Source organism: Bos indicus, chromosome 7 (genome assembly GCF_029378745.1).
Source record: "Bos indicus isolate NIAB-ARS_2022 breed Sahiwal x Tharparkar chromosome 7, NIAB-ARS_B.indTharparkar_mat_pri_1.0, whole genome shotgun sequence".
Lineage (NCBI taxonomy): Eukaryota > Metazoa > Chordata > Mammalia > Artiodactyla > Bovidae > Bos > Bos indicus.
Genome location: NC_091766.1, coordinates 4,872,233 through 4,897,880, shown reverse-complemented (window position 1 = coordinate 4,897,880; position 25,648 = coordinate 4,872,233). Strand labels below are relative to the sequence as shown.

The window sequence follows — 25,648 nt, the reverse complement described above, 5'->3', positions numbered from 1 at the left end:
GAAGCCTCTAGGATTTTCTAGGAACAAGGGCCTCATGGTGGCCATTCCAAGTCAGGCCCCCCAGACAATGGCTTCTGGGGTGCTTCCGTCCACAACTGACTGGACGCTGCCCTGCTCGCCCTGGATGAATATGGTGGCACAAGTGAGTCCAGGCTGGCCGCCCTGACCTCCGCAGAAGGCTTAGGGTCCAGATTCCAGGCACAGACCCCAGGTGCCTGCGGCGTGGCTGAAAGTTTTGCACCCCTCCGGTTCAGGATGTTCTAGGGCCCCCAGATTCCCACCCCACACCATGCCCAAGACGCCCACACGCACAGGAGGCCAAGATCCAGGCTGTGGAGGGCTTTATTCATGAAACCCAGAGAGCCATGCGGCCCCTCCCCTGGCATCCCCCCACCAGTAAGCCAAGGTCCTAGACGCCTGGCCACTGCGTGTGTCGTGAGTTGTCCCACACCGCTGGCCCCAGGAGCGCGTCCGTGGTGAGGGAGGCCCGGGTGCTGTGGCCGCGCCAGGTGGCTTGAAGCATCTTGGCTGCGTCCTGTTGCTGCTTCAGCCGACGACGCACGACGAAGCCCCTCCAGGCAGACTGGATGGCCGTGGCCGCCTTGGTCTGATGATGGGGTGGCCGCCGAAGGCTCTGGGCGGTTGACCGGGTCAGGCAGCCCCGTGGCACACCGGCCTGGCTGGCAGCACCCCGGCCCGTGCCATGCACCACCCGGGTGGGCAGCGTGTGGCCGCACGTGTGGCATGTGCGGGGGCTGGAACCCACAAGCATCACCACGCTGGGTGGGCTTCCGAGTCCGGAGGTCAGGGACTGGCAGAGAGCACAGACATGGGGCTGGCAGGACTGGAAGCAGCGGTGGTCAGACGTCGTCCTAGCCCCACTGCCGGTCTTAGCCCACACGTTCTGGAGCAGCATTTGCTGGGTGCGGCTCTGGCGGATGACGAAGCCTCTCCACGCAGCCTGGATGATGGTGGCAGCTCGGCAGAGGCGGGCCAGGTCCCGCCGCACACAGTAGCCACGCCAGGCAGCCTGGATGATGATGGCCCACTGGTGCCACACCTTGATGGTACGGCGCACCAGGAAGCCTCGTGCACACGCCTGGATGATGACCGCCGCGTGGATGATTATCTTCTCTACAGCCTGCACTGATGCCACCAACTCCCTCGGCTGTCTGGGGTCCACCGCTGCCTTGCTGCCCACGACATCCCAGGGCACAGTGCCCCCAGCTGGCTCCCAAGCGCCTCCAGGGGCCACGGTGCTGCCCCTGGGCCCAACTGCTATGCTGGGGATGGTAGAATTCCTCGCTTGGCCACCAGACATGGCAGTGTCCTCTGGGCCCTGGAGTACAGCGGGAGTCAGGGACATCCCGAGACTGTCAGCTGGAGTCAGGGGCACCCCAAAACGGTCAGCTTGAGTCAGGGATGCCCCGAGACTGTCAGCCGGAGTCAGGGACGCCCCCAGATTGTCAGCTGGAGTCAGGGATGCCCTGAGACTGTCAGCTGGGGTCAGGGGCACCCCAAGTTGGTCAGCCGGAGTCAGGGACACTCCCAGATGGTCAGCTGGAGTCTGGGATGCCCCAACACTGTCAGCCGGAGTCAGGGACGCCCCGAGACTGTCAGCTGGAGTCAAGGATGCCCCGAGATGGTCAGCCGGAGTCAGGGATGCCCCGAGACTGTCTGCTGGAGTCAGGGATGCCCCGAGACTGTCAACCGGAGTCAGGGATGCCCTAAGATGGTCAGCTGGAGCCAGGGACGCCCCCAGATTGTCAGCTGCAGTCAGGGATGCCCCGAGACTGTCAGCTTGGGTCAGGGGCACCCCAAGTTGGTCAGCCGGAGTCAGGGACGCCCCCAGATGGTCAGCTGGAGTCTGGGACGCCCCAAGACTGTCAGCCGCAGTCAGGGACGCCCCGAGACTGTCTGCTGGAGTCAGGGATGCCCCGAGACTGTCTGCCGGAGTCAGGGATGCCCTAAGATGGTCAGCTGGAGCCAGGGACGCCCCAAGACTGTCAGCTGCAGTCAGGGATGCCCCGAGACTGTCAGCTGGGGTCAGGGGCACCCCAAGTTGGTCAGCCGGAGTCAGGGACGCCCCCAGATGGTCAGCTGGAGTCTGGGATGCCCCAAGACTGTCAGCCGCAGTCAGGGATGCCCCGAGACTGTCTGCTGGAGTCAGGGATGCCCCGAGACTGTCTGCCGGAGTCAGGGATGCCCCAAGATGGTCAGCTGGAGCCAGGGACGCCCCAAGTCTGTCACTCGGAGTCAGGGATGCCCCAAGATGGTCAGCTGGAGTCAGGGACGCCCTGAGACTCTCAGCAGGAGTCACAGAAGTTCCAAGAACGCCAGCGGGAGTCACGGATGGCCTGAGACTCTCTGCAGGAGCCATGAAGCTAAGGGAAATTGGAGACGCCTGCGGCAACTCCTGCCTAAAAAGGGGCCGCCGGGAACCCCTCGGTGAAGACTCATAACCCAGAGACACCCTCCGAATCCCAGGGTTCTGCTTAGAGCTGGCCATGCCCTGTGCCAGCTCATTAGTGTGGATTATTGGCGTTAAGGCTGGCGGTGCATGCAGGGAATGTTTAGGAAATTTCTGCGAGGACTTGGGGGCATCCTGCTGCTCCTGACCGGAGGGCACAGTCCCAGCTGCAGAACTGTCTGGCTTTTCTGGTACAGAAATAGCATGCATGGACCTGAAGGATGTTCTAGGGCCAAGGGGCCTGTGGCCATTCTGAATCAGACCGCCAGCCGCTGTCTTCTGGGGTGCGCTGGGAATGGCTTCCTTCTGGAAACCACTGTACGTCAGCTTTCTAAACAGGGATGGATGAGGTGAAACACGTGGCTGTGACCTCCGGGAAGTTCTTGGGGTCCCCGTCCAAGCCACAGACCCTGGGTGTAGACCGGTGGCCGCAGTATTGTCATGGGTCGGCTTGGGTGACCCTGAGACTCCAGTAGAAGCCATGATCCCACGGGACTGGTGAGTCATTGAGGGGCTCTGAGGCAGTATATGAGCCACCAAAGCCTTTTGATAAGCCGAGGGGCTCCGGAGTGTAGTGTGAGAGCTTGGAGTCTGCGGGTGAGCCAGTGGGGCCCCAGTGCCCGTGATGGGCACCGTCTGCACACTGGGGCTGGCAGCCGCAGTGTGGGAACCAGGGGCCACCAAATTGGTCTCTGACCTCTGCTGCAGGGTTGGGGTGCCACTACTGACCGTGGAGGGCTTGGCAAGACTCGGCGACTGGGGAAGGACAGAGGCCACACTGCTGGGCATTGACTTAGCTTGGCCGGGAGCTACCTCCTCCAATAGCGGCCTCTGGTCTTTGGGAAGAGCCTCATTCTCTACAGGGAATTCTTGGCTGTAGTCAGTGTCTATTGCCAGGGGACTATGGTATATCCATGGGGTTGCCGCAAGGACTTCGGACCCCTGCCTGGATACGGACCCCTGGGGAGGAGCCCTGCCTGGGTCCTCTGGCCTCATCACAGTCTTGGGATCTGTGGTCTCAAATGCTGTCACCACCCCAATGGCCTGGTTCAACTGTGAGGCTTTTTGCAGAACCGAAGGCACTTGGTATACTCCACCGGCCGTGCCAGGAGCTTCCTGGAGGGGAGCTTGAGCCAGGCCAGGGGGATGGGATGCCTGCAAGGTGGTTGTGGACCCTTCCCCTGCCAGGCCCCCATGGTATGGACGAGGAGAGATTCCAATCAGCAGGGACCCCTGGGGAAGGCTCGGGGCCACGCCTCCGACTGTGGAGGGTGGACTGGCTGTACTAGCCATGGGCTCCAGAACTAGGTTCTGACTCAGTCCCCCAGGCATAGATGCTGTGTCCACAGTAGAGTTCACAGGACAAGGAGGGATTCTGGAGTCCACTGCACCTAGCACTGAATCTAAGAGCAGGTCCGGAGCACTTAGACTAGCTGACGGCTTCACCGAGAGACCTTGCTTCTTCCCGTCACTGCCAGATGCTGCAATCAGACTGGGGGACACTGAAGTCGCCACAGAACTCATAGGCACAGTTCTGGCCATGCCAGTTGCCCCAGACCCTGGAGGAAGGCCCTGGGCTACACTGCTGCTCATGGGATCTAGAGCAAGGCCCTGGCCCACGCCACCAATCACAGGCCCTGGGGGAAGGCCCTGACCCACGCCACCAGTCACAGGCCCTGGAGGAAGGCCCTGGTCCATGCCAACAATCACAGGCCCTTGAGGAAGGCCCTGGTCCATGCCACCAATCACAGGCCCTGGGGGAAAGCCCTGACCCACGCCACCGATCACAGGTCCCGGGAGAAGGCCCTGGCCCACGCCACAAATCACAGACCCCGGGGGAAGGCCCTGGCCCACGCCACCAATCACAGACCCCGGGGGAAGGCCCTGGCCCACGCCACCAATCACAGACCCAGGAGGAAGGCCCAGGCCCATGCCACCAATCACAGACCCAGGAGGAAGGCCTAGGCCCAGGCCACTGATCACAGACCCTGGGGGGAGACCCAGGCCCACACCACTGATCACGGACCCTGGGGGAAGGCTCAGGCCCACGCCACTGATCATGGACCCAGGGGGAAGAGTATGGACTACACCATTGACCACATAACCTGGTGGAAGGCTGGGGGCCACACAACTCAATATGGGCCCTGGAGGAAGGCTCTGGCCCAGGCCACTGATCATGGACCCTGGGGGGAGAGTAGAGGCCATGCCACCGGCTATAGAACCTGGGGCCACAGCACTGGGCATGCCCATTGCAGGCTGCTGGCTGATAACATCAGCTTGTTGGTAACTGCTGGAGATTGTGGACACAGAAGGACACCGGTGGTCCAGAGATACTGGAAGATCCACGCTGACCTGAGATATGCTGGGGCCCACACTGGTCACGGAAAACTCAGACGAACTCACACCCAGTCTACTGGACACTGAAGCCTGAGAGAAGCCAGGAGCCATCCTGGCCGATTCATGAGTCAAAGGGGCAGCAGCCACAGAGGCACAGGATGTCATGGGAGCCATGCCCCTGCTCATCTGAGATTGGCTTGGGCCCATGGCGGTAGCCACACTCCTCTGGCCCACCCTCCCTGCTCTGCCAGGGGCCATGGGTACCTGAGACATACTTAGGAACATGCCAGTAGCCAGAGTCCCCTGAGACACATCTGGGAGCACTTCGGAGGCTGTGGCACCCTGGGATCTGCTCACAGACATGCCCCTCAACAGAGACACACTGGCTTCCTGGCCTAGACAAGAGTCCTCCCCACTGGCCACAGGCGCCTGGTAGAGGTTTGGAGCAGAAACGATGACAGCAGGTTGTTCCATTACTCTTGGGTGCCTCCCACCAATATCAGGCAGCTGATGAAAGCCCAGGGCCACCTCGCTGAACTCAGGGACCTGGGGATGCGGGGCCACTCCTCTGACCGTCAGAGGATCTTGACGTGGGTCCACCCTAGCAGACACGGCTGGCTGGCTCAGACCCTGGCCCACGCCATGAGCCACTGATGCATATGGTGCACCCGAGGTGACTTCAATGGCAAAGGACGAATAATGCTGACTGGGAGTCACTGCATTCGCCCTCGAGGATGGTAGATTTGGACTCACCCTAGGGGCCCAACTCGGCTGACTCATAGCACAACCTGCACCACTCATCACAGGTAGCTGGGCCAGGCTGGGGGTCCCCCTAGTGGCCACAGATGGCTGCGCTAGGCGGGGGGCCACCACACAAGTCATAGAAGGCTGGCCTAAGCTAGGAGCCATCCCACTGGTAAAAGATGGCTGGCTTTGGCAGGCAGATACTCCAAAGGTCAAAGATGGCTGGCTTAGGCTAGGGGCCACCCCAGTGCTCATAGGTGACTGGCCTAGACTGGGGACAACCCCACCAGTCACAGATGTCTGGGTTAAGCTGCGGGCCACTCCAGTAGTCACAGGTGCCTGGGCGAGGCTGGGGGCCACCCCACTGGTCACAGGTGGCTGGGCAGGGCTGGGGGCCACCCCACTGGTCACAGGTGGCTGGCTGAGCTTGGGATCCACCCCACTAGTCACAGGTGGCTGGGCTAGTCTAGGGGCCACCCCACTGGTCACAGGCGGCTGGGTGAGGCTAGACGCCACGCCACTGGTCATAGATGGCTGGGCGAGGCTCAGGGCCAGTCTGCAGGCCATCAGTGGCTGTGAAAAGCTGGGAACCACCCCCTCAACCATCAAAGGCTGGCCTAGGCTGAGGGACACCTTCTTGGTCCTGGACATCTGGCCTAAGCTGGGAGTCACCTTATTGACCACCGATGGCTCAGATAGGCTGCTGGTCATTCTACTGGCCATAGAGAGCTGGCCTGGATTTGAGGCCACCTTACTGGCTACTACAGGCTGAGATAGGCATGAGGTCAAACTACCAGCCACAGCCGGCTGCTGATAGACAGTAGGGACCACGTTACTCGATGACAAACTTCTGGTCAACACAGTCCCATAGGGTGCCCGCGACAAACTCTCCTTCAGATTCATGGAACTCTGATCTGAGGACATGTCTTCCTCATCCTCTGAGTCCCAGTGCACACTCAGTGTCATGCGACTGGCCAGTGAGCTATGCTGTAGAATGGGGATCAGCTCTGAGTCTACAGAAGACTGGTCATGGAGGCTTGGGGCCAGGTGCCTGTGACCTGCTCCCTCAGTCTCTTCCACACTCCTGGGTCCCTGGGACCTCTCCACGGCCTCTGCGGAGAGGAGAGCATCTAGATCAAAGTCCCTGTCCAAGCTGGCTTCCCAGGCCTCCTCGTCCACCACGTCAACAGCGGCCATGCTGGCCACAGACATGGTGGAAAGGCCGAGTGAGCCGCAGCTGCGCAGCGAGCTCTGGGAATTGCTCATATTTAGGCCGTAGTCTGTGCAGCCCTGGGAGAAGCTTCTGGACAGGTCATTGTCTGGACCTTGTGGCATAGTGGCCACCAGTTCACTAGGTATATGGTCAGTTATCCGCTCCTGTGGGCCATGTGCCCTGGAAAGGCTACCCCGTGTTTGATTCTTCTCCTTCCCAGGGATGGCTGTTCGGGAAAGGGTGGGTGTCAGCTTATTGCCTGGGGAGACTTGGAACAGACCGGGATCCACCTGACCCCCTCGCTTGGCTGCCCAGCAACGACCAGGAGCCACGGAACCGGGCCAGGGACCTGGGGTTATGACGCAGGCCTTGGGGGCATGCACTTGTGCTTTGCTCACTGTGGCGGCCTGTGGCGGAACTGGGGTCGCTTCTTTGGTCACCTGCCTAGGGCCCCTGCAGCCTCGTTTATGATTCGGGGACCGTGTTCTCTGCACGGTCTCCTTGGGGACCACAGGTAGCTGTTGTGGAACTTTGGCCCCTTGGGGTTGGCCCCCACCGGGGGATGCCCTGCTGATCCCCGAGGGCTGACACCAGCAAACAGAACCCCCATAGTTGGTGGCACAGCTGTGGGAGTGGGTGCCGCTCCCACGACCTGTGGTGCTGGGAAGCTTGCCCGGTGCTAACCTGCACTCCCCTGGGGATGCCCTTGTGTGTGGGGCCACCCTGCTGACCATGTGTGGACTGTGGGTGCTTGTGGTTGAGCTGCCAGTGGCCAGTGACGGCTGGCTGGTGCTCGGGCCCACGCCATTGGCAAGGAGTGGCTGCCACAGACCGGAGGCCGGCTGTTGGTGGGGCAGGTTGGACAAGTTGGGGTCCACATCACTCACCATTGGGCCAAGGGCTGATGCCAATTCCCTCACCCTGGGGTGCAGGCACACTCTTTCCTCACAGTTCTTGAGGGTCAGGTACAGATTTAAGGGGCTTCTGCTGGGTCCCGTCTCCCATGACAGAGTGGGACCCGGGGCAGAAATAGGGGGATACTGGTGAATGGTCATCACCCCAGCAATCAAGGAGGCACCTACAGAGACCACGGATGAGCAGGGTGACCCCCCGAGCATAGCCCCATCCCCCCTCTCTTCCAAGAGCCCGGACGGCCAGCCTGTGACAAAACCCTCCCAGGCCCCACCCCAGGGAACCCTAACCTTGCTGGGCTGTAGTCTCATGGGGCCCAGGCTGGGCCCCCACGCGGCCGACAGGCTCCCCCTGCAGTCCTCCTCCACGGGGGCCGGCATCACGGTCATCCCACTTCCCATCGTTTTGGAGGCAGCCTTGGGGAGGCCGACTCCAGACCTCAGGGCCGCCTGAGAGAGAGATTGGCTGAGGACTGCACCCAGCTCACCCTGACACAGGGCCTGGCTCAAGGTGGCGCGCTCCTCCTCCGTCAGGGCCTTGCTAAGCACGTCCGCCAGTCTGCTCTGAATGGCCTTAGTCAGCTCGCCCCGGGACAGTGCGCGGGACAGGCTGGTGCCCAGCTCGCCCCAGGAGAGCGCCTTCACCAGCACCGTGCCCAGGATGCCCTGGGGCAAGGCCTTGGCCATCGTGGCTCCCAAGACTTCTTTGGACAGGGCCTGGTTCAGGGCCGCCCTCACTTCCCCCTGGGAGAGGGCTTTGGCCAGCAGGGCGCGGAGGTCCTCCTGCGAGCCCAGCACGGCGGCCAGCTCAGCACACAGGGAGGCGAGTTGGGAGGCCGCTAGCTCCTCCTGGCTGGGCGGGGGTGCGCTGGTGGTTGACGGCTGGGCCCGGGCAGCCCTGCCGTCCCCCCAGGATTCAGCGTTGCACGTGGTGTGGCCAGCAGAGGCCAGCAGAGGCACCAGCATGTTCTGGGTCTCAGAGGCCCCCTGGTGCAGGCCCAGGGTGGCCTTGCCCTGCACGTAGCTGTGGGATGGGAGCTGGGTCAGTCTGTCTTCTGGCTTGGCTCGGGGCAGAGCGCCAATGTGCTGGCAGGGCTGGGTGGAAGCCTTGAAGCCCACCAGGAGTGGCTGCGACTGCGTCTTGCTGCTGAGTTCAGCAGCCTGGTGGGCCGCATAGAGGCTCTTGGCTGTATCTGTGACCAGCTGGGCCTGGGACTGCGCCTTTGTCAATCCGGTGGGGAGATGCCCTTGGGACTGTACCTTGATCACTGCTGTGGTCAGCTGTGCCTGGGACTGCGCCTTCATCAGCTTGGCGGGCAGGTGTGCCTGGGACGGCGTCTTAGACAGACACACACTCAGGTGTGGTTGGGCCACGGCGGCGGGGGGTTGGGCTTGTGGGTATCCTTGGCCCTGGGCCATGGTCGACTTGGCAGACACGTGCTCCTGGGGCAGGGCCTTAGTCAGCTCGGCCAGCAGATGGGCCTGAGGCGAGCCTGTGGTTGAACGAGGGGCCAGTTGCGCTTGAGGCAGACATGTGCTCAGAGGCGCCCCAGCGGTTCTCGCAGGCCCATACAGCTGGGATTGAACCTTCAAGATGTCCGTCCTCGGATGTGCCCACTTGTTCCTGTCGCTCGCCACTTTTGCCCAGGTCAGATCCCCGGGCATTTCCATGGCCATACTGGTGTCAGACGTGGTTTCCGTTTTCCCTTGTTTCTGGGAGAAGGCCTTGATTTTCTCGCCTTCCAAAGGAGGCCTGGCTGGAGGCTTGGGAGCCCCAGCCCCCGGATGCGACGGGGGAAAGCATTTCACTTTTCCCTCTGTCAAGTATGAGCGGGACGAGACCTTGACCGCCCTGGTCGCCTGTCTCGCGTTCACCGTGGCCCTGGCCTTTGGTCCACTTAGACACGTGTGGGATGAGGTGTCGGAAATTCCAGCTGTCGCCGCTGCTGAAAACGGAGGCTTGAGGTTTCCAGCTGCTGACGGGGGCAGGCACAGGGTTTTGAGGATGGTGGCCACTGAGCGTAACTGAGCTGGAGTCTTGGTGATCATGGCCGCCAGGCGCGTCTGGGGAGGAGCAGTTTTCGCCACCGTGGCTCCTTGGAGCATCTGATGAGAGAGGGTCTTGGTCGCTGTAGCCACCTGACATGTCTGCAGTAGGGTCTTGGTTCCCGTGGGTGCTGGGTGCGTCTGGGGTGGCGTCTTGGTCAGCAAGGGCACTGCACACGCCTGGGGCGGGACTTTGGTCGCTGTGGCCGCAGGCCGTGTCTGAGTTGGAGACTTGATCATCGAGGCCAGCAGGCCTAGTTGGGGTGGGGCCTTCGTCATCGTGGCTGCCGGTCGTGTCTGGGGTGTAGTGTTGGTCGTGGAGGTTGTTGGTCGCATTGCAGCTGGGGTCTTGGTCCCTTGAGTCACCGGGCAGGGCTGGGGTGGGGTTTTGGTGATGGTTATCATGGGCACTGGGCATGGCTGGGGTTGGATCTTACTCATCATGGCCGCCAGGCATGACTGGAGTGGGGTCTTGGTCGCCGTGGCTGGTGGGCACATCTGAGGTGGGATCTTGCCCACCGGGCCTTGGGGGTACACCTGGGGTGGGGCCTTGGTTATTGTGACAGTTGACATCGGGCATGGCTGGGGTAGGGTCTTGTTCATCATGGCTGCCAAGCACGACTGGAGTGGAGCCTTGATCATGGTGGCCGCCGGGCATGTCTGGGCTGCAGTCTTGGTCATGGGGGCTGCTGGGTCTGTCTCTGGTGGAATCTTGGCCATTGCAGCTGCCAGGTACATCTGGGGTGGGGTCTTGGCTATTGTTACCATGGGCACCGGGCAAGGCTGGGGCGAGGTCTTGGTTATCGTGGCTGCCGGGTACATCTGGAAGGGAGTCTTGGTCATGGTCATAGTGGGCCCTGGCTGGGCGAGGGTCTTGGTTATCACAGGCGCTGGGCCTGTCTGAGGTAGCATTTTGAGGACCTCTGCTTCCGTGTGGACCTGGGTTTGGGTCTTGAATTGTCCTTGAACTGCCTGGGCGCACCTTGCAGATGGTGGTGGCCCCATGGCTCCTGCCTTGTTGGCTCTGGAAGTTATTTGCTTGGTCTTCATTGGGTCCCCTTCTACTTGGACAAGGCAGGTACTTCTGACGGTTCTTGTCATCAGGCATGGGCGGCACTTCGCATCGAGACTCATGGGACATGGAAGTTTGATGGCGACTGTCTGGTGTGGCAGGAAGGTGACGCTGGGGCTTCCGGCAGAGCACGTCCCAGACGGTGACATGCCCTGGGACTGCAAAAGGGCCGGTTGGTGGGTATAAGCGGCCAGGCTGTCAGAGGAAGGGAACTGGGTCTCCTTGCTCACCATGGTGGGCTGGGCCAGAAGGGACTTGCCCTCTTCCGGATGCTGGAACCGCACCTGCTGGGGCGGGTGGTAAGGGATGTCGCGTTCCTCCACCTTCGCTTTTTTCTCCATCGCCTTGCCAGCCCGGAGGAGGCGCCTGGTGTTGAAGCGTCGCCAGGACGCCTGGATGGCCTTGGCCGCCATCATCTGCGAGATAAGCTTCTGCCGGAGGCGGTACCCCCTCCAACAGGCTTGAATGAGGGTGGCTGCGCGGGACACCATTATGTCCATTTCATCCACCAGGACATTCCTGAAGGCCTGGCTCTCCACCACAGCGCGGAGGCGAGGGACACGACGAGCCACCGTCTTGTCCTTGTCAGGCTGTTCCAGAAGGGTCTCCTTGGAGGCAGGGGGTTCGCTCTGGGGCTGTGGATGCAGTGTTCCCGGTTTGTCTTGGAGACTGGGATCGGGCTGATAGGAGCTCTGCCCACTGGGTGACGCCTGTAGCTGTGAACACAGTGTCCTCATTCTATCTTGGAAATTGGCGATGGACTGATAGCTCTGCCCACTGGGTGACGCCTGTAGCTGTGAACACAGTGTCCCCATTCTATCTTGGAAATTGGGGATGGACTGATAGGAGCTCTGCCCACTGGGTGACACCTGTAGCTGTGTTGCTTGCTGCATTGTCTTGGTTCCTAGGCGGGTCGGCTCTGCCTGTGGGGGGCAGTAGGGAGGTGGTCAGGGAGGAGCGTCATGCAGACAGGAGGCCTCCTAGCGGGGGCGGGTACTCACCCCCAGAACCTACATGTTCTTGTTCCTGGGATCTTGCCATCTTCCTCCTCCACTTGGCAGGTACTCCTTCCCAGTCACATGCCCGGGTGCCCTTTCGTACCCAGGCCACATCATCCTGTGGCTACTTCAACATCAGCACACAGGGCACATTCTCACCTGAACGCCTTACCACCTACCTGCTCTTCAACTTTCCTCTGTATCTGGAACACACTATAAGGACAGCACTGATCATACTGTTTTGGAAATATCCTGCCTGTGTCCGTGTGCATGGTGTGATTTGCTTTTTCCCACTGACTGATGGTATTCTGAATTCTTAGATGGTAGGAACCAAGCCTGACTCATTTCTGGGGCCGCATCTCAGGCACAGGGCCTGGGCTCCCAGTTGTGAAAAGGTAGATGTTCTGAGTGGCTAGCTTGGCTGAAAAGGAATAGGGGAGCAGATTGAAGGTTGGATGGATAGATGGATGACTAGATCCTGAAGGGATAAATTAGTGGATGAATGAATATTGGATGGGTTGGAGGAACAGATAAGAGAGTTTGGGCTGAAAATGGGTGAGTAAATGAAGTTGATGAATGAATGGGCAAACAGATCAGTAAATAAGGAAATGGATGCATGGATGGATGGATGGATGAGAGCATAAACAGATAAATGGATGGGTGTCTGAGTAGCAGGATAGTTGGATAGATGGAGGGATGGAGGATAGATGAGTGGGTGAGTGAATAGATGGAAATGAGTAGATAAATGAGTGAGTGAATGACGAAAGGTAAAGGAATTGGTAAAGAGATCAATGAAAAGGAGGTGGATTGACGAATGGCTGGATGGATCAGATGGGGGATAACATAGATGATGGATAGATCAATGACAGATGGAAGGATGGGTACAGGAAAAAAATGAAGAGGTGACTAGATTTCAGAAGTATCCCGGTGCAGAGTATTCAGACACTCAGGCAGCCCTGGAGCATAAGACACTTTCTTTACAGGAGTCCCCCCTTCTGGCTGGGACCACAGACTTCATACCTTGGAAGATCATAGAGTTGGAGGAGGAGCAGGAGAAGAAGGTGCAGTCTCAGAAGCCAGCTTGCAAGAAGCAGCAGCCTTCAGCCCTTCATCCCACGCAATGTGCAGCAACACTGCCCTGGGCTGACTCTGTCCCCAAGACCAAAATGAAGAGATGTGAAAACCAAAAAAAACCCCAAAAACCCCAAAAAACTAATTCTATTTAAAAAACAAAACAAAACCTTTTTTGTTACTGCAAAGTTCACTTATTCAGAGGTAAAACTAGAGAAATAACAGTCAGGTCAAAGAGTAGGGTAAAGCCACCATCAAAAATTGGTATTTTGGGCGACTTCCCTAGTGGTTTAGTAGCTAATGTAGTGGCTAATTCTTGGGTCCAGTGGAGGGGACCTGGGTTCGATCCCTGGCCAGGGGACTAGATCCCAAATGCCTCAACTAAGTCTTGGTGCATCCAGATAAATAAATAAATCTTTTTTTTAAAAAATGGCATTTTGGCTATGACTGTCAGTGAATTTCCTCCATGTTCATGTCTTTGGATTAACAATGAAACATCAAAAACAAAGAATTTTAAGTCCAAAACTGAATGTGCAAGGAAGTTTATTCCTTTAAAAAAATTTTTTTATTGAAATATAGTTGATTTACAATGTTGTATTAGTTTCAGGTATATAGCAAAGTGATTCAGTTATATATACACGTCTATATTCCTCCTTAGAATATTTATTTGTGCTAGTTTATTTATTTAGCTGCACCAGGTCTTATCTGTGGAACGTGGGGACTTCAGCTGCAGCATATGAGATCTCGTTCCCTGACTGGGGATTGAACCCAGGTCCCCTGCACTGGGAGCTTGGAGTCTGAGCCACTGGACCATGAGGGGAGGCACATATATATTCCTTTTTGACATTCTCTTTCATTATAGGTTATTACAAGATATTGAGCATAGTTCCCTGTGTTATCTTGTAGGTCCATTTGGTCATAGATTTGATATGTATCAGTGTTATTTTGTACCTAAAAAAAAAAAACAACCTGGAAATAACCAAAAAGGTGATTGCTAGGGGGTCAGTTAACAAGTGTATAAGGAAGGGTACGCAAGGATGTTTATCACCGTATTGTTTATGAGAGTCAAAACTGAAAACAACAATGCTTTTCAGCAGGGAGGTGGCTTAAATGCAGGAGGCCCGGGTTCAATCCCTGGTCAGGGAACTAGATCCCACAAGCCACAACTAAAATTTCTATGACTCAAGGAAGACTGAAGACCCTGCATTCTGCAGCTAAAATAGGGCACAGTCAGATAATATTTTTAAAAAAGAAAAGAAAGGGTTTAAAAAAGAAATGGTGTCCAGATCCACCAGAATAGGTAAAATTTAAAAGGGAAACAAGTTACAACCACTTGGATCTCTATCTTGAAGACAAGTCATCAATTCTACTCAGATGAATATACTCAGGAGGTTCAAGTGTTTACACTCACCCCAAACCAGAAACCATCCAAATGTCCATCAACAGAATAATGAATAAGTCAACTGTATATCTATCAATATATTAATATAAATGAATAGAATTAAAAATATCGACCTATTTATAAATCAATGCATTTTATTTGACATGTCAGTGAGAAAGCGGTCAACAGTATAGAGGAATCTCACATACATTGTTTTGAGTGAAAGAACCTGAACATAAAAGACAACAAATTGGTTCCTCCAGTTATAGGACATACAAAAGAGAAGAGAAGAAATTAAGCTCTGCTATTGAAAGTCTAGACAGGGGCTTCCCTGGTGATCCAGTGGTTAAAAATCCACCTTGAAAGGTAAGGGACACGGGTTTGATCCCTGGTCCCGGAAGCTCCCACATGCCAAGGAGCAACTAAGCCTGTGTGCCGCAACTGCTGAAATCCACACACTTAGAGCCTGTGCTCCACAACAAGAGGAGCCGCCGCGATGAGAAGTCCTCGCGTCACAACAGAGAGCAGCCCCTGCTCACGGCAACTAGAGAAAGCCGGTGCGTAGCAAGGGAGACCCATCACAGCCAAGAAACAAAATAAATACAGAAATGAGGTGATTGAGAGGGGACATGGGGGGGCTTGGGAGGCCAGTCACGTAGCTTTCTTTGGATTGTGAAAATATGGCCTGGCTTTTCTCTCTGCATCACCTTCATATAGAGGCCAAAATACTCATAAGTGATGATGAGGAATATGTAAGGAGATAAGCAAATAATCAGAGCATAGCTTCAATGAAAAATGCGAGTTATAAACAACAAGCGCACAGGACTTGACCTTTTTCTTTTCTTCACGTGCTTGGCCGCATCAGGTCTTAGAGTGGCAGGCAGGCTCTTCTCTACTTAGGGCGTGTGGGCTAAGTAGCTGCGGTGTGCCGCCTCAGCTGCCCCCGTGGCATATGGGGTCTTAGTTCCCCGATCAGGATCAAGCCCACATCCCCTCCGTTGGAAGGTGGATTCTTAACCACTGGACCACCGGGGAGGTCCCAGGACTTGACTTTTAAAAAAATACAAACACACACAACACACACACACTGGAATAGACATTAAAAAATCTGGAAGGATAAACAATTAAATTGACAAGTGATTGTGTGTGTGTGTGTGAGGAGTAGTCTCAAGGGGTACTTTAATAAACAAAATTTAACTTAAAAAATTGGAATTTGACTTTTAGTCAAGCTGGCAGGAGGATATGATGTGGGGACCTGGCCTCCCTCACTCCTCACTCAAACACAGAAAGATTGATGGAGTATTTTAAAACAGTGTTACGTGCTGATCATGCTTTAATGCACAGAAACATCAGATTACTAAATTGAAAACCAGTAACTAACTTAACACTGTGTGTCGATTACAGTTCAAAACCAAACAACACGGACTTCTCTGGCGGTCCAGGGGTTAAGACTCCACACGTCCACTGCAGGGATCTCGGGTTCAGTCCCTGGTCAGGAAACTAAAATCCCACGTGCCTTGTGCTGCAGCCAAAAACAAATGAACTCATAGGAAGAGAGATCAGATTTGCGGTTACCGGAGGGAGTGGGTAGAGAGAGGGGGACGTGGATGAAGACAGTCAAGAGGTACATACTTCCAACTATAAGATAAATATATATTAGGGATGTAATGTACAACATGATTTAAAAATACTGTCGTATGTTGTATATGAAAGATTTAAGAGACTGAATTCTGAATTATCACCACAAGGGAAAATAATTTTCTTTTTCTTTTATTTTGTATCTATATGAGATGATGGATGTTCACTAAACATTTCTTTTATATATTTATTTATTTATTTAAGGCCATGACTTGCAGCATGTGGGATTAATTCTCCAAGTGAAAGTGAAAGTCACTTTGCTGCTGCTGCTGCTAAGTCGCTTCAGTCGTGTCCGACTCTGTGCGACCCCATAGACAGCAGCCCACCAGGCTCCCCCGTCCCTGGGATTCTCCAGGCAAGAACACTGGAGTGGGTTGCCAGTTCCTTCTCCAATGCATGAAAGTGAAAAGTGAAAGTGAAGTCGATCAGTCGTGTCCGACTCTAGCAACCCCATGGACTGCAGCCTACCAGGCTCCTTTGTCCATGGGATTTTCTAGCCAAAAGTACTGGAGTAGGGTGCCATTGCATGTCCAAATCTTTGCAACCCCATGTTCTATACAGTCCATGGAATTCTCCAGGCCAGGATACTGGAGTGCGTAGCGTTTCCCTTCTCCAGCGGATCTTGCCAACCCATGAATCAAACAGGGGTCTCCTGCATTGCAGGCATATTCTTTACCAACTGAGCTATAACCAGAGATCAAATCCGCACCCCCTGCACCGGGAGCTCAGAGACTTAACTGCTGGACCACCAGGGAAGTCCCAATGTTCATGAAACTTCTTGTGATCGTTATTTCATGATGTACCTAAGTCATTATGCCATACGCCTTAAATTTGCACAGTGCTGTATGTCAATTATGTTTCAATAAAACTGGGGGAAAACTTTTCTTTAAAAAGAAAACTATACCTCAACAACAAACCAACTCATAAAAAAAGAAAGCAAGAAAGAAAAGTCGCTCAGTCGTGGGCCACTCTTTGCGACCCCATGGACTGTAGCCCACCAGGCTCCTCCATGCATGGAGTTTTCTAGGCAAGAGTACTGGAGTGGGTTGCCATTTCCTTCTCCAGGGGATCTTCCTGACTCAGGGATCGAACCAGGGTCTTCCACAGTGCAGGTAGACGCTTTACTGTCTGAGGCACCAGTTACCATAAAAAAAGGAAAAGAAAAACTTTGTAATTTCCATTTTAAAAAAGAAGAAAAAAGAAAAACGTTATCAAAATCTAGCTCTCACCAACAGATATGATGCAAATACTCTATAAAAAAAAAAGACCAGTTATCAGAAGAATAATACTATACCCAAGTAGGATTTATTCTAAAGATGTAACATTAGTTCAGTATCTATAAATTCCCAAGGTAATTCATTACATCTAGGACTTTAAAAGATAGCCATATCGTTTTCCAAATAGCACCCCAAAGCACTTTCCCAAATCCATAGCTATTTATAATAAATATTTTTAAAAATAGATAAGATAGTACCTAAAAATGGTAAGTCTAACCACAAAACCATAACAAATGCCATTTTTACAATGAAATTCTAAAGTCAGTTTTGCTAAAGGAGGGAGAAAGATGTTGCCCACCCTTGCTGTGGGTATCATTATTTTTGGTAATTACAGCAAAAGCAAGATAACAAGGACTTGGACAATCAGTGTAAATGTTTGAAAAGAGAGCTTAGCAGGAATTGTCAGTTAGAAGATCCAAGAGATTCTAATTTTTAAAAGCATATCTGTATACACATACAGAACACATGTATGTATATATATATCCCATCATCCCTAAGGCACATGGCTGCATACAAAAAAAAACGAGCTGCAAATGGAAATGAGAAAAAAAAAAATTCATAGTGATGTCCAAAACTCTACAATTCACAGGAACAAATATTACACAAAAGCCAAAGGAGTTACATGAAGGCGAGGAAAAGAGACGAAAGATCTCTTGGAGGCTTTTCTCTCTGCATCACCTTCATATAGAGGCCAAAATACTCTTAAGTGATTTTGAGGAATGTGTAATGAGGTAAGCAAATAATCAGAGCATACATTAAATGAAAAAAGCAAGTTACAAACTACAGGCACCCTAGCACCTGATGTACCACCAGCAGAAAGGAAGAATTCCTATAACAATTATTACACATGTCACAACTCACAGACCATAATTCATGTCCGATTAGAATCTCAATGTGGTGTTTTTTGGAAATACTGAAATATTTTCAGTATTCAGATGGAAAGTAAGTGAGAGTAGCCCAAAAGATCAGAAAAAATAACAGTAATAAGAAAACTTTGACTCGTCAGATGTATAGACTTAAAAGCCATCATAATCACTGTATGGCTCACATCTGTGACTAGAGAAATAGACCAGTGGGATAGAAAAATGAAACCAGAAATTAATACCAATGTACCAAAATACCAATGATATAATGTATTTCAATTCAGGAGAGGGAAATTCTGTGTTTAAATAAATGGTCAGGGCAATCTATCTGCAAGAACATATGCTTGGACCTCTACCTCATACCATATTCTAAAAAATTCAGATGACTTGAAAAATTATAAGAGCATTTATTATTATGTGTGTATGTCAGTGAGCTCTTAAGAAACTAAACAGGAAACCCAAAAGCTTTGAAAAAGATAGACATGTTTGACATCATAAAGACCAAAAAAAAAAGTGTATGCCTAATGACGCCATAAATAAGGCCAAAGTACGAGAGACTAGAAAAAAGTTTGCGATGCATGTGGTAAAGAGTGCAAGTTGCTATCCTGCTAAAACAAAAATACCCATACTTCTGGAAGACTATGACAGTATCCAGAGTGTCCGCAACTTAACATTTGCAATGTCTAGGATATAATCCAAAATGGCGACAAATGAGTTTGAATAAACTCGAGACAATGAAACATTCTCATGAGAAAAGTTTATCAATGGAGTGTGACCCCAAGAGGCCCAGTTCTTGTAATTATCAGACAAGGATTTTAGAGCAGAAATGCTAAGAAACTTCTTCAAGTTGAAGGAGAATCATACTTGAGGGAGACATATCTGGGGAGAAATGAAGAATACATAAGGGATGACAGATACCCACATAAAAAGGAAAGACTATTATTTTCATCTTTGAAAAAAACACATATGGCAGTATAAGCAAAGATTAACACACGGTCTTGCGGCATCTATAATCTATGTAGATGTATTTCACCGGAGAAGGCAATGGCACCCCACTCCAGTGTTCTTGCCTGGAGAATCCCAGAGACAGAGGAGCCTGGTAGGAGGCTGTCTATGGGGTAGCACAGAGTTGGACACGACTGAAGTGACTTAGCAGCAGCAGATGTATTCCACATGAAAAGTAGAGAATAAACAACAATGTTTATTCTATAAACATTGAATAACATTGAATTATTGAATAATAGGACCTATACGGTTGGAAGATTTTTACATTTTAGATGAAGTAGAACAACAGTAACTCTAATTCAGTTATCACTTAATGTTTGTTAAGGATTACAATTCCTTTAGCAGCCCCTAAAAAGGAAAAAAAAGGCAGTAGAATTTAAAATAGAATTCTAAAAATGATTCAAATAATAAAAAAAAAAAAAGGCAGAAGGGAGGATGGAGGAATAAAATTCAGGGACTACAGAAAGAACACTAGTAAAATGGTGTATTTAAATTCAATCATATTAATCACTCAGATGGTAATGGACTAAATACCTTAAGACAGAGATGATCACAATCAATTCGTTTTCAAAGACCCAAGCACCACCTCCTTTCCCACTAGACATTTTGACTTCACTTGTGTGATGGTCTGAGTATCTGGCCCCAAGATGGGCCAGGCCCAGGCACAATGGGCATCAGTGGGAACTGACTCATAACGGCAAAGTGGCCTGAGGCTGGCTCCCCTGGGGGTCGGCACGGTCGCTGTCTCCATGTCACAGAGGAGGAAACGAAGGTCCAGAGAAGCCAGCATACCATGTCTTACTTCTTTATATCGTTTCTTATTTGCCTCCCCCATTAGACTGGGAGCTGACCACCAGGTAGGGCCCTTTGTCTGCTTTTGAGTCCCAGTGTCTAGAACAGTACATATAGTAGGTGTCCCAGATATACTTATGGGGACACTTCCCTGGTGGTCCAGTGACTGCGACTCTGTGCTCCCAATGCAGAGGGCCCGGGAATCGATCCCTGTTTGGGAAACTAGATCCCACACGCCGCAGCTATGAGTGTGCATGCCACAAGGAAGACAGAGATCCCGAGTGCCGCAGGTAAGACCCAGCACAGCCAAATAAATATTTTCTTAAAACAGAGAGATTTATGGATAAATGGAAGAATGAATGGAAGGACGGATACACGGATGGACCGACAGATGGATGGATGAATGTGGCCCAGCATTCAGAACTTGGAGATGGCAACTTCAGGATCTGAATTGGTCCATCTCAGGTTCTGAGGTTTCCTCAACCGCATGATTCAGCCTGTTCCATAAACTCAATCAGAACGAGACAAAGGAAGGACAGGGTGACAGAAACAGGATGTCGAGAAACGAGAAGGAGTAAGAGCCGCAGACACATGAGCTGAGTGGCCAGTTGGGCAATTCTGAGTAAACCCCTCGGGGTCTCCATTAAATGTCACCTGAGCAAAGACCACCTTCCCAGGTTCCCAAGAAAATGTGATAGGCTCTCCAGGCTGGGTGCCCGAGGAGGACAGACTCACCATCAGGCCTTTGGGGGCCCCTTGCGCCTTCGCTGTGAGGGGCTGTCCCACCTCTCAGAGCAGCCTGGAAGGCCCAGGAGGACCCTGAAGGCCCCGGGGGCCTTGGGAGAATGACCAGGTCTCCACATACCCACCCTTACTAAGCCCACCACCAGCCTCACTCACCTGCCCTTGAAGCTGAACCCACCAGCCTGAATGGCCAGCCTTGGGGCGCTGGTATCAGGGCGGCTTTGTGACTCACCGCCAGTTTCTGGCCAATCCCCACCAGTTCCTGATGGGAGGGGATTCTAGAAGGCTGACTCAGTGGGATGGGGGAGGGGGCAGGACCCAGGTCAGGGCTGAAGGGTATGGTGGTTGCTGTACCTCGCCTGCCCATCCCAAATAGAAAGGTTAGGGCTCTGAGCACAGAGGGGACCCCAAATTCTCCCCCTTCGTGTGTCCGGAGATGGCCTCAGTCTCTCTCAGCCCCTGGGCATTTCCTCAACACCTACTCTGTGCTGGGACCCTTGTGCTGGGGACACAAACAACTCAAATAATTTAGGGGTGTGAAGCTGTTAGGAAGGAACCTGTCGACTAGAAAATAGTCACAACCTGTAAATAGAGAATTGTTCTATTTGGTAGGAATGTTAAGGACACCAAGCCGGGGAGCCAGCTTCTCAGTAGCGCTGAGAAAACTGCTCCAAGGAGGCAGGAGGGGAAATCAGGCTATATCCAAGTTTGCAACAAAGGGAGCAAGTAGTCAGAACATCAAAGATTACTGTGAAGTAAGAAAAATCAGGTATCAAGTTAGGGAATTTAGCCCATTATGTAAAAGATGTAAGCCTCTGGGCTCACTGAAATGCTTTCTTTCCTATGCACCTCAGCCATCTGTGGGGCCAAATCCTGTTTCCTTGTTCACTGTAAGGGGTGGCAGGTGTGGCGAGGGGCTACTTTTTGCATCCTCCCCCAACCCCACACCACCCAGCTCCTCAGCAATCACCATGAGGGAAAGCTGCTGGATCGCAGGGATCTTGTCCCCTTTGGGGAGCCCTCATTTACAGTTAGAAGCCAGAATTTGCTAACGGCTGTGACATTTCTTGCCCACTGGATTCAGAAGGAAATATATCATTTCACAAACCAAAGAGGGGGTGGGATGGGCTGAACCCCACAGAGAGAGAAAAAGAGTTTACCGGGGGCCTGCTGTGGGAACGGCATCCCAGATGGATGGCAGGGCACGTGCAAAGGCCCTGAGGTGAGAACAAGCTGGTCACGTTTAGGGAACATGGTGAAAGCGTTAGTTGCTCAGTTTTGTTAGACTCTGCCACACCCCTGGACTGTAGCCCACCAGGCTCCTCTGTCCATGAAATTCTCCAGGCAAGAATACTGGAGTGGGTTGCCATTTCCTACTCCAGGGGATCTTTCTGACCCAAGCATCAAACCCAGGTGTCCCACACTGCAGGAAGAATTCTTTACTGTCTGAGTCACCAGGGAAGACCATAGAGATCATGGAGGTGCTAAAGCTGTTGAGGGAGGGAAAGGAGGGTAGGGAGGAAAGGGAGGGTGACTGTATAGGTGGGGCTTCAGAGAGGAGGATAGCAGCTTTGGTTTTGTTGAGAAGGTGCAGGGAAGCCATGAGAGGGTTTAAAGCAAAGGAGCACAGGCTCTGGGCTCCCGCTGTGGAGGATGGGGGCTCCTTAGGGTAATGCCAGGTCCAGGGCCCCTTGGGAACTTACCACTGCTTGGCAAAAGTGGGCACTGGCCCTGAGCCACAGTCCTGGAAGGGGAAGTGGGGCCACCGTCCCCAGTCACCTCCTGGGGCTGGGCCAAGGCCTGGTGTGAATCACTGCTGGCTGGGTCCCGGCTGACACACACTTTGGACTCAGCTCAGCAAAGTCCTGCCAAAGCCACACAGCCTGGCCCACAGGCCTCTGGCTGGCCTCCCTGGGGAGCCTGCAGGGTGTGGGGACATGGAAGCAAGAGGCCTTCGGGGATGCTCAGCCTTCCTCTCCAAAGACCCTGTCTTTTCCACACTGTGGGTGAGGTTCTGGGCAAAACCAGGGACATGGCAGTTGGACTAAACTTCGGTCTTTTGTTTCAGCAGTCACCAGGATAGCTCCTATCCAGGCCCTAAGACAGCCAAACACAAATCCAGGGTGACCACGGCAATAATAGTAGAAGCACAGAGCACCGATGGAGCCCCATAAGGGCACCTGCAGCAGAGGCTGAAAGGTGGATGAGCTGTGTGGCTGAGGGAAGAAGTGTATCAGGCCAGGCAGCTGTGCAAAGGCCCTGAGGCCAGAAGGAAAGGCAACAGTTTGGGTGGGGAGGTGGAGCCTGGAAAGAGACACCTGCCCAGGGCCAAGTGCAGTCAAAGCCTTTTTTCCAGAAAAGTTTCAAGGAGGGGTCAGATCTGTGGTTTCCAAAAAGTCCTTCAGGGCACAGGCTAGTAAAAAGACTGGGCTTCCACCGAGCCCCGAGGCTCCTTCGAGGGAGGTCAAAGGCCCCCGTGCTGCCGTTTAGCAGGAAGGTGTAAGACACACTTGATCCTTTTTTGGCTGTGCAGGGTCTTCGTTGCAGCATGCAAACTTTTAGTTCTCACATGTGGGATCTAGCTCCCTGACCAGGAATCCAACCTGGGTTCCCTGCCCTCTGAGCATGGAGTCTTTATCCACTGGACCACCAGATAAGTCCCAAGAAATATCTGATCTTTGTCCTTGGTTTTTAGCACACAGCTTCTAAAACTTTGGTGAACTCCGGAGTGATGTGTCTTTTGTATGCTAATAACAAAAGCAGTGGCCCAAGGCACTCAAATAGCTTCAGAATGGGGGCTGTTCTCCAAAAAGACCAAGGTATGACCGTGCTGTGTGAAGTCATTTAGTGCTCTACTCTTTGCAACCTCATGGAAGAGCCCACTGTCCATGGGATTCTTCAGGCAAGAATACTGGAATGGGTTGCCATTTCCTACTCCAGGGAAGGCGTGATTAGGTGGTTGTAAATTTCAGCCCCCACTTCCCAGACCTCCTGAGAGGAGAGATGGCTGGATTTTGAGTTAATCCCCAAATGCCAGTGATTTCATCCCATTGGTGAACACATGGGACGCTCAGAAGATGAGGTACCTGGAGAGGGCAGGGGAGCTGCCCGCCCTTCCCCCATACCTTGCCCTGTGCGTCTCTTCCACGTGCTTGTCCCTGAGTTGTTTTCTTTATAATCAACTGGAAATAGTCTGTGAGCTGTTTTAGCAAATTACTGAACCTGAAGAATGGGTAGTGGAAACTCTCGGGTTTATAGTCAGTCGTTAAGAAGTACAGGGGGCAGAGAACTTCTTAGCGTTCCAGTGGTTAGGATGCTGCACTTCCACTGCAGGGGGCACAGGTTCAAATCCTGGTTAGCATGCTCGGCGAGGCCAAAAATAAATAGGTAAAAATTTTTTTTAATTAAAAAATAAAGGAGTACAGGTTGTAATCTAGGACTGATCGGTATCTGAAGTGGGGCAGTCTTGAACTCTTCATCTGTGCGGCCCCGTCTAACTCCAGTAGAGAATTGTAGGATACCCAGTTGGTGTCTGGAGTTGGAGAACTGGTTGGTATGGGGAGAAATAAAACAAACATGCAAAAAATAAATAAATAAAATAAAAATAAAAAATAAAACAAAAGAAAACAAACATGCATTTGATGTCAGAAGTGCTGTGAGTAAAAACATCTCAGGGGGCATCAGCAGATCTTTTAACCTTCCTGGGGTCCCCCCTTCTCTATAGATTTGAGGCTGCACAGGGTGTACCTCGCCTGACTACTCTTTCTCTACTCTTTGTCTCCTGAGCACTTCCAACTTCTGACCTGAGACACGTTACCTGGACACAGGAAACACATCCTTTTTCACAGCACAGGAGGTAAAGGCCAGAGCAGGAAGGGAACTTGGCTGAGGGTTATAGCAGCACGCTGGCATTCAAGCTGGGACCCAAGTCTCCTGAAGAGTGAGGCTCTGCCCCCCAGGCATGGTTCTGCTTGGTCCCCTCTGTGTGGACACCCCAAGCTCAGTTATCAGCCCTCTTCTCTCTCCAGGCCCCTCTCCTGAAACGTCTTCCTGAAGGTGGGACCAAGAAGAGGTCACATGGTTAAAAAACAAACCCCAAAGCAGCTCTCGAAGCCTTAAAAAGTGGGCAGCCAGGGTGACCTGGAGGAAAAATGAACTTGTAGGTGGAGGCCCCTCTCTTTTGATGGCCAAGGGGGACTGTGGGCACAAGGCCTTCCTTCTCTGCATGTGTTTCCTTATCTGTAAAACAGGCATGATTTGCCCACCTTCCCTAGCAGGGTCGGGTACACAACTGGAGTTCAAAACTCACTTGCCCTGTGTCCTTGGCCACCGAAGCTCAAGTCCCTAGGGACCCCAAATTAGGCAGAAGCCCAAGGTCTGGGGTCTTTTGCCCCCACAATAGGAAAGGCCAGAGCAGACAGGGGAAGAGGGGAACCTGGAAGTCAAGGCTCTGGAGATGAAAGGTCCAAGGTCCATACATCCCGGCACGGGCTCCTAAGAAGGCTATGTGACCTCAAGACAGTCACTCAACCTCCCTGAACCTTAGTTTCTTCAAAACGGGAGAATAGGATGTTGGGGGAGGGGTGTTTCAGAAAGTTCTTGAAAAATCCTGGATTTCAAGTTAGTGCTTTAACAGGGAGGTCCCACAGAACCTACCCACACCCCAGGCTTGGAGGAAGACAGCCTTTCTTCTGGTCCTGAGATTCAGGTTTCCCATCCAACAAATGATAACACAAGCTTAAATTGAGCACCACCTGTAAGCCAAGACCTGTTCTGTAAACAAACTCTCTTAATCCTAACAACTTTATGGGACAAGTTTAAGATTGCTCTGCCCATCTTAGAGACAAGCAGACAACAGCCCGGAAAGTTCAAGTTTCCGCCTTTCACTCAGTCTCGGGCTGGAGTTGCCTCCCCGCTTCCCTCCCGCAGTCCCTCCTACGCAAAGGGGACACCCGCGGGCTCGCTATTTCCAAAGGCAGGTTGCAAACGCCAATGTCCCCCACCCAAGCCGACCGGAGTCGGCCCGGCGCCCAGGAGCGCCTAGATGGCGCTCGCTAAGCGCCAGATGTGCAGGCTCTTCCCGGAC

At 52.9% G+C, this 25,648-nt stretch overlaps 1 protein-coding gene across 4 annotated transcripts; it reads right to left on the bottom strand.

The window, feature by feature from the left end:
- Positions 1-324: 324 nt before the first annotated feature.
- On the bottom strand, positions 325-25,627 carry IQCN (IQ motif containing N). 4 transcript variants are annotated; one of them, XM_070792511.1, is made up of 5 exons: positions 24,380-25,627; positions 20,719-24,108; positions 12,812-12,940; positions 7,967-11,716; positions 325-1,339 (listed from the first exon to the last, which is right to left on the bottom strand). In XM_070792511.1, the coding sequence occupies exons 4-5, from the start codon at positions 11,684-11,686 to the stop codon at positions 410-412; spliced, it is 4,650 nt and encodes a 1,549-aa protein (XP_070648612.1). In that variant the 5' UTR covers positions 11,687-11,716; positions 12,812-12,940; positions 20,719-24,108; positions 24,380-25,627; the 3' UTR covers positions 325-409. The 4 variants fall into 4 exon arrangements, with proteins under 4 accessions (XP_070648612.1, XP_070648611.1, XP_070648613.1 ...); XM_070792510.1 differs by having other exon boundaries at positions 20,719-25,627; XM_070792512.1 differs by lacking the exons at positions 20,719-24,108; positions 24,380-25,627 and adding an exon at positions 19,561-20,712.
- Between the last annotated feature and the right edge of the window lie 21 nt (positions 25,628-25,648).

Coding starts and splice junctions, on each gene's coding strand:
- IQCN (XM_070792510.1), bottom strand. CDS start 11,686: ATGCAGCAAGCAACACAGCTACAGGTGTCACCCAGTGGGCAGAGCTCC. Junction 1,340..7,966: donor TGAGACTACAGCCCAGCAAG/GTTAGGGTTCCC, acceptor GCTGTACTCCAG/GGCCCAGAGGACACTGCCAT.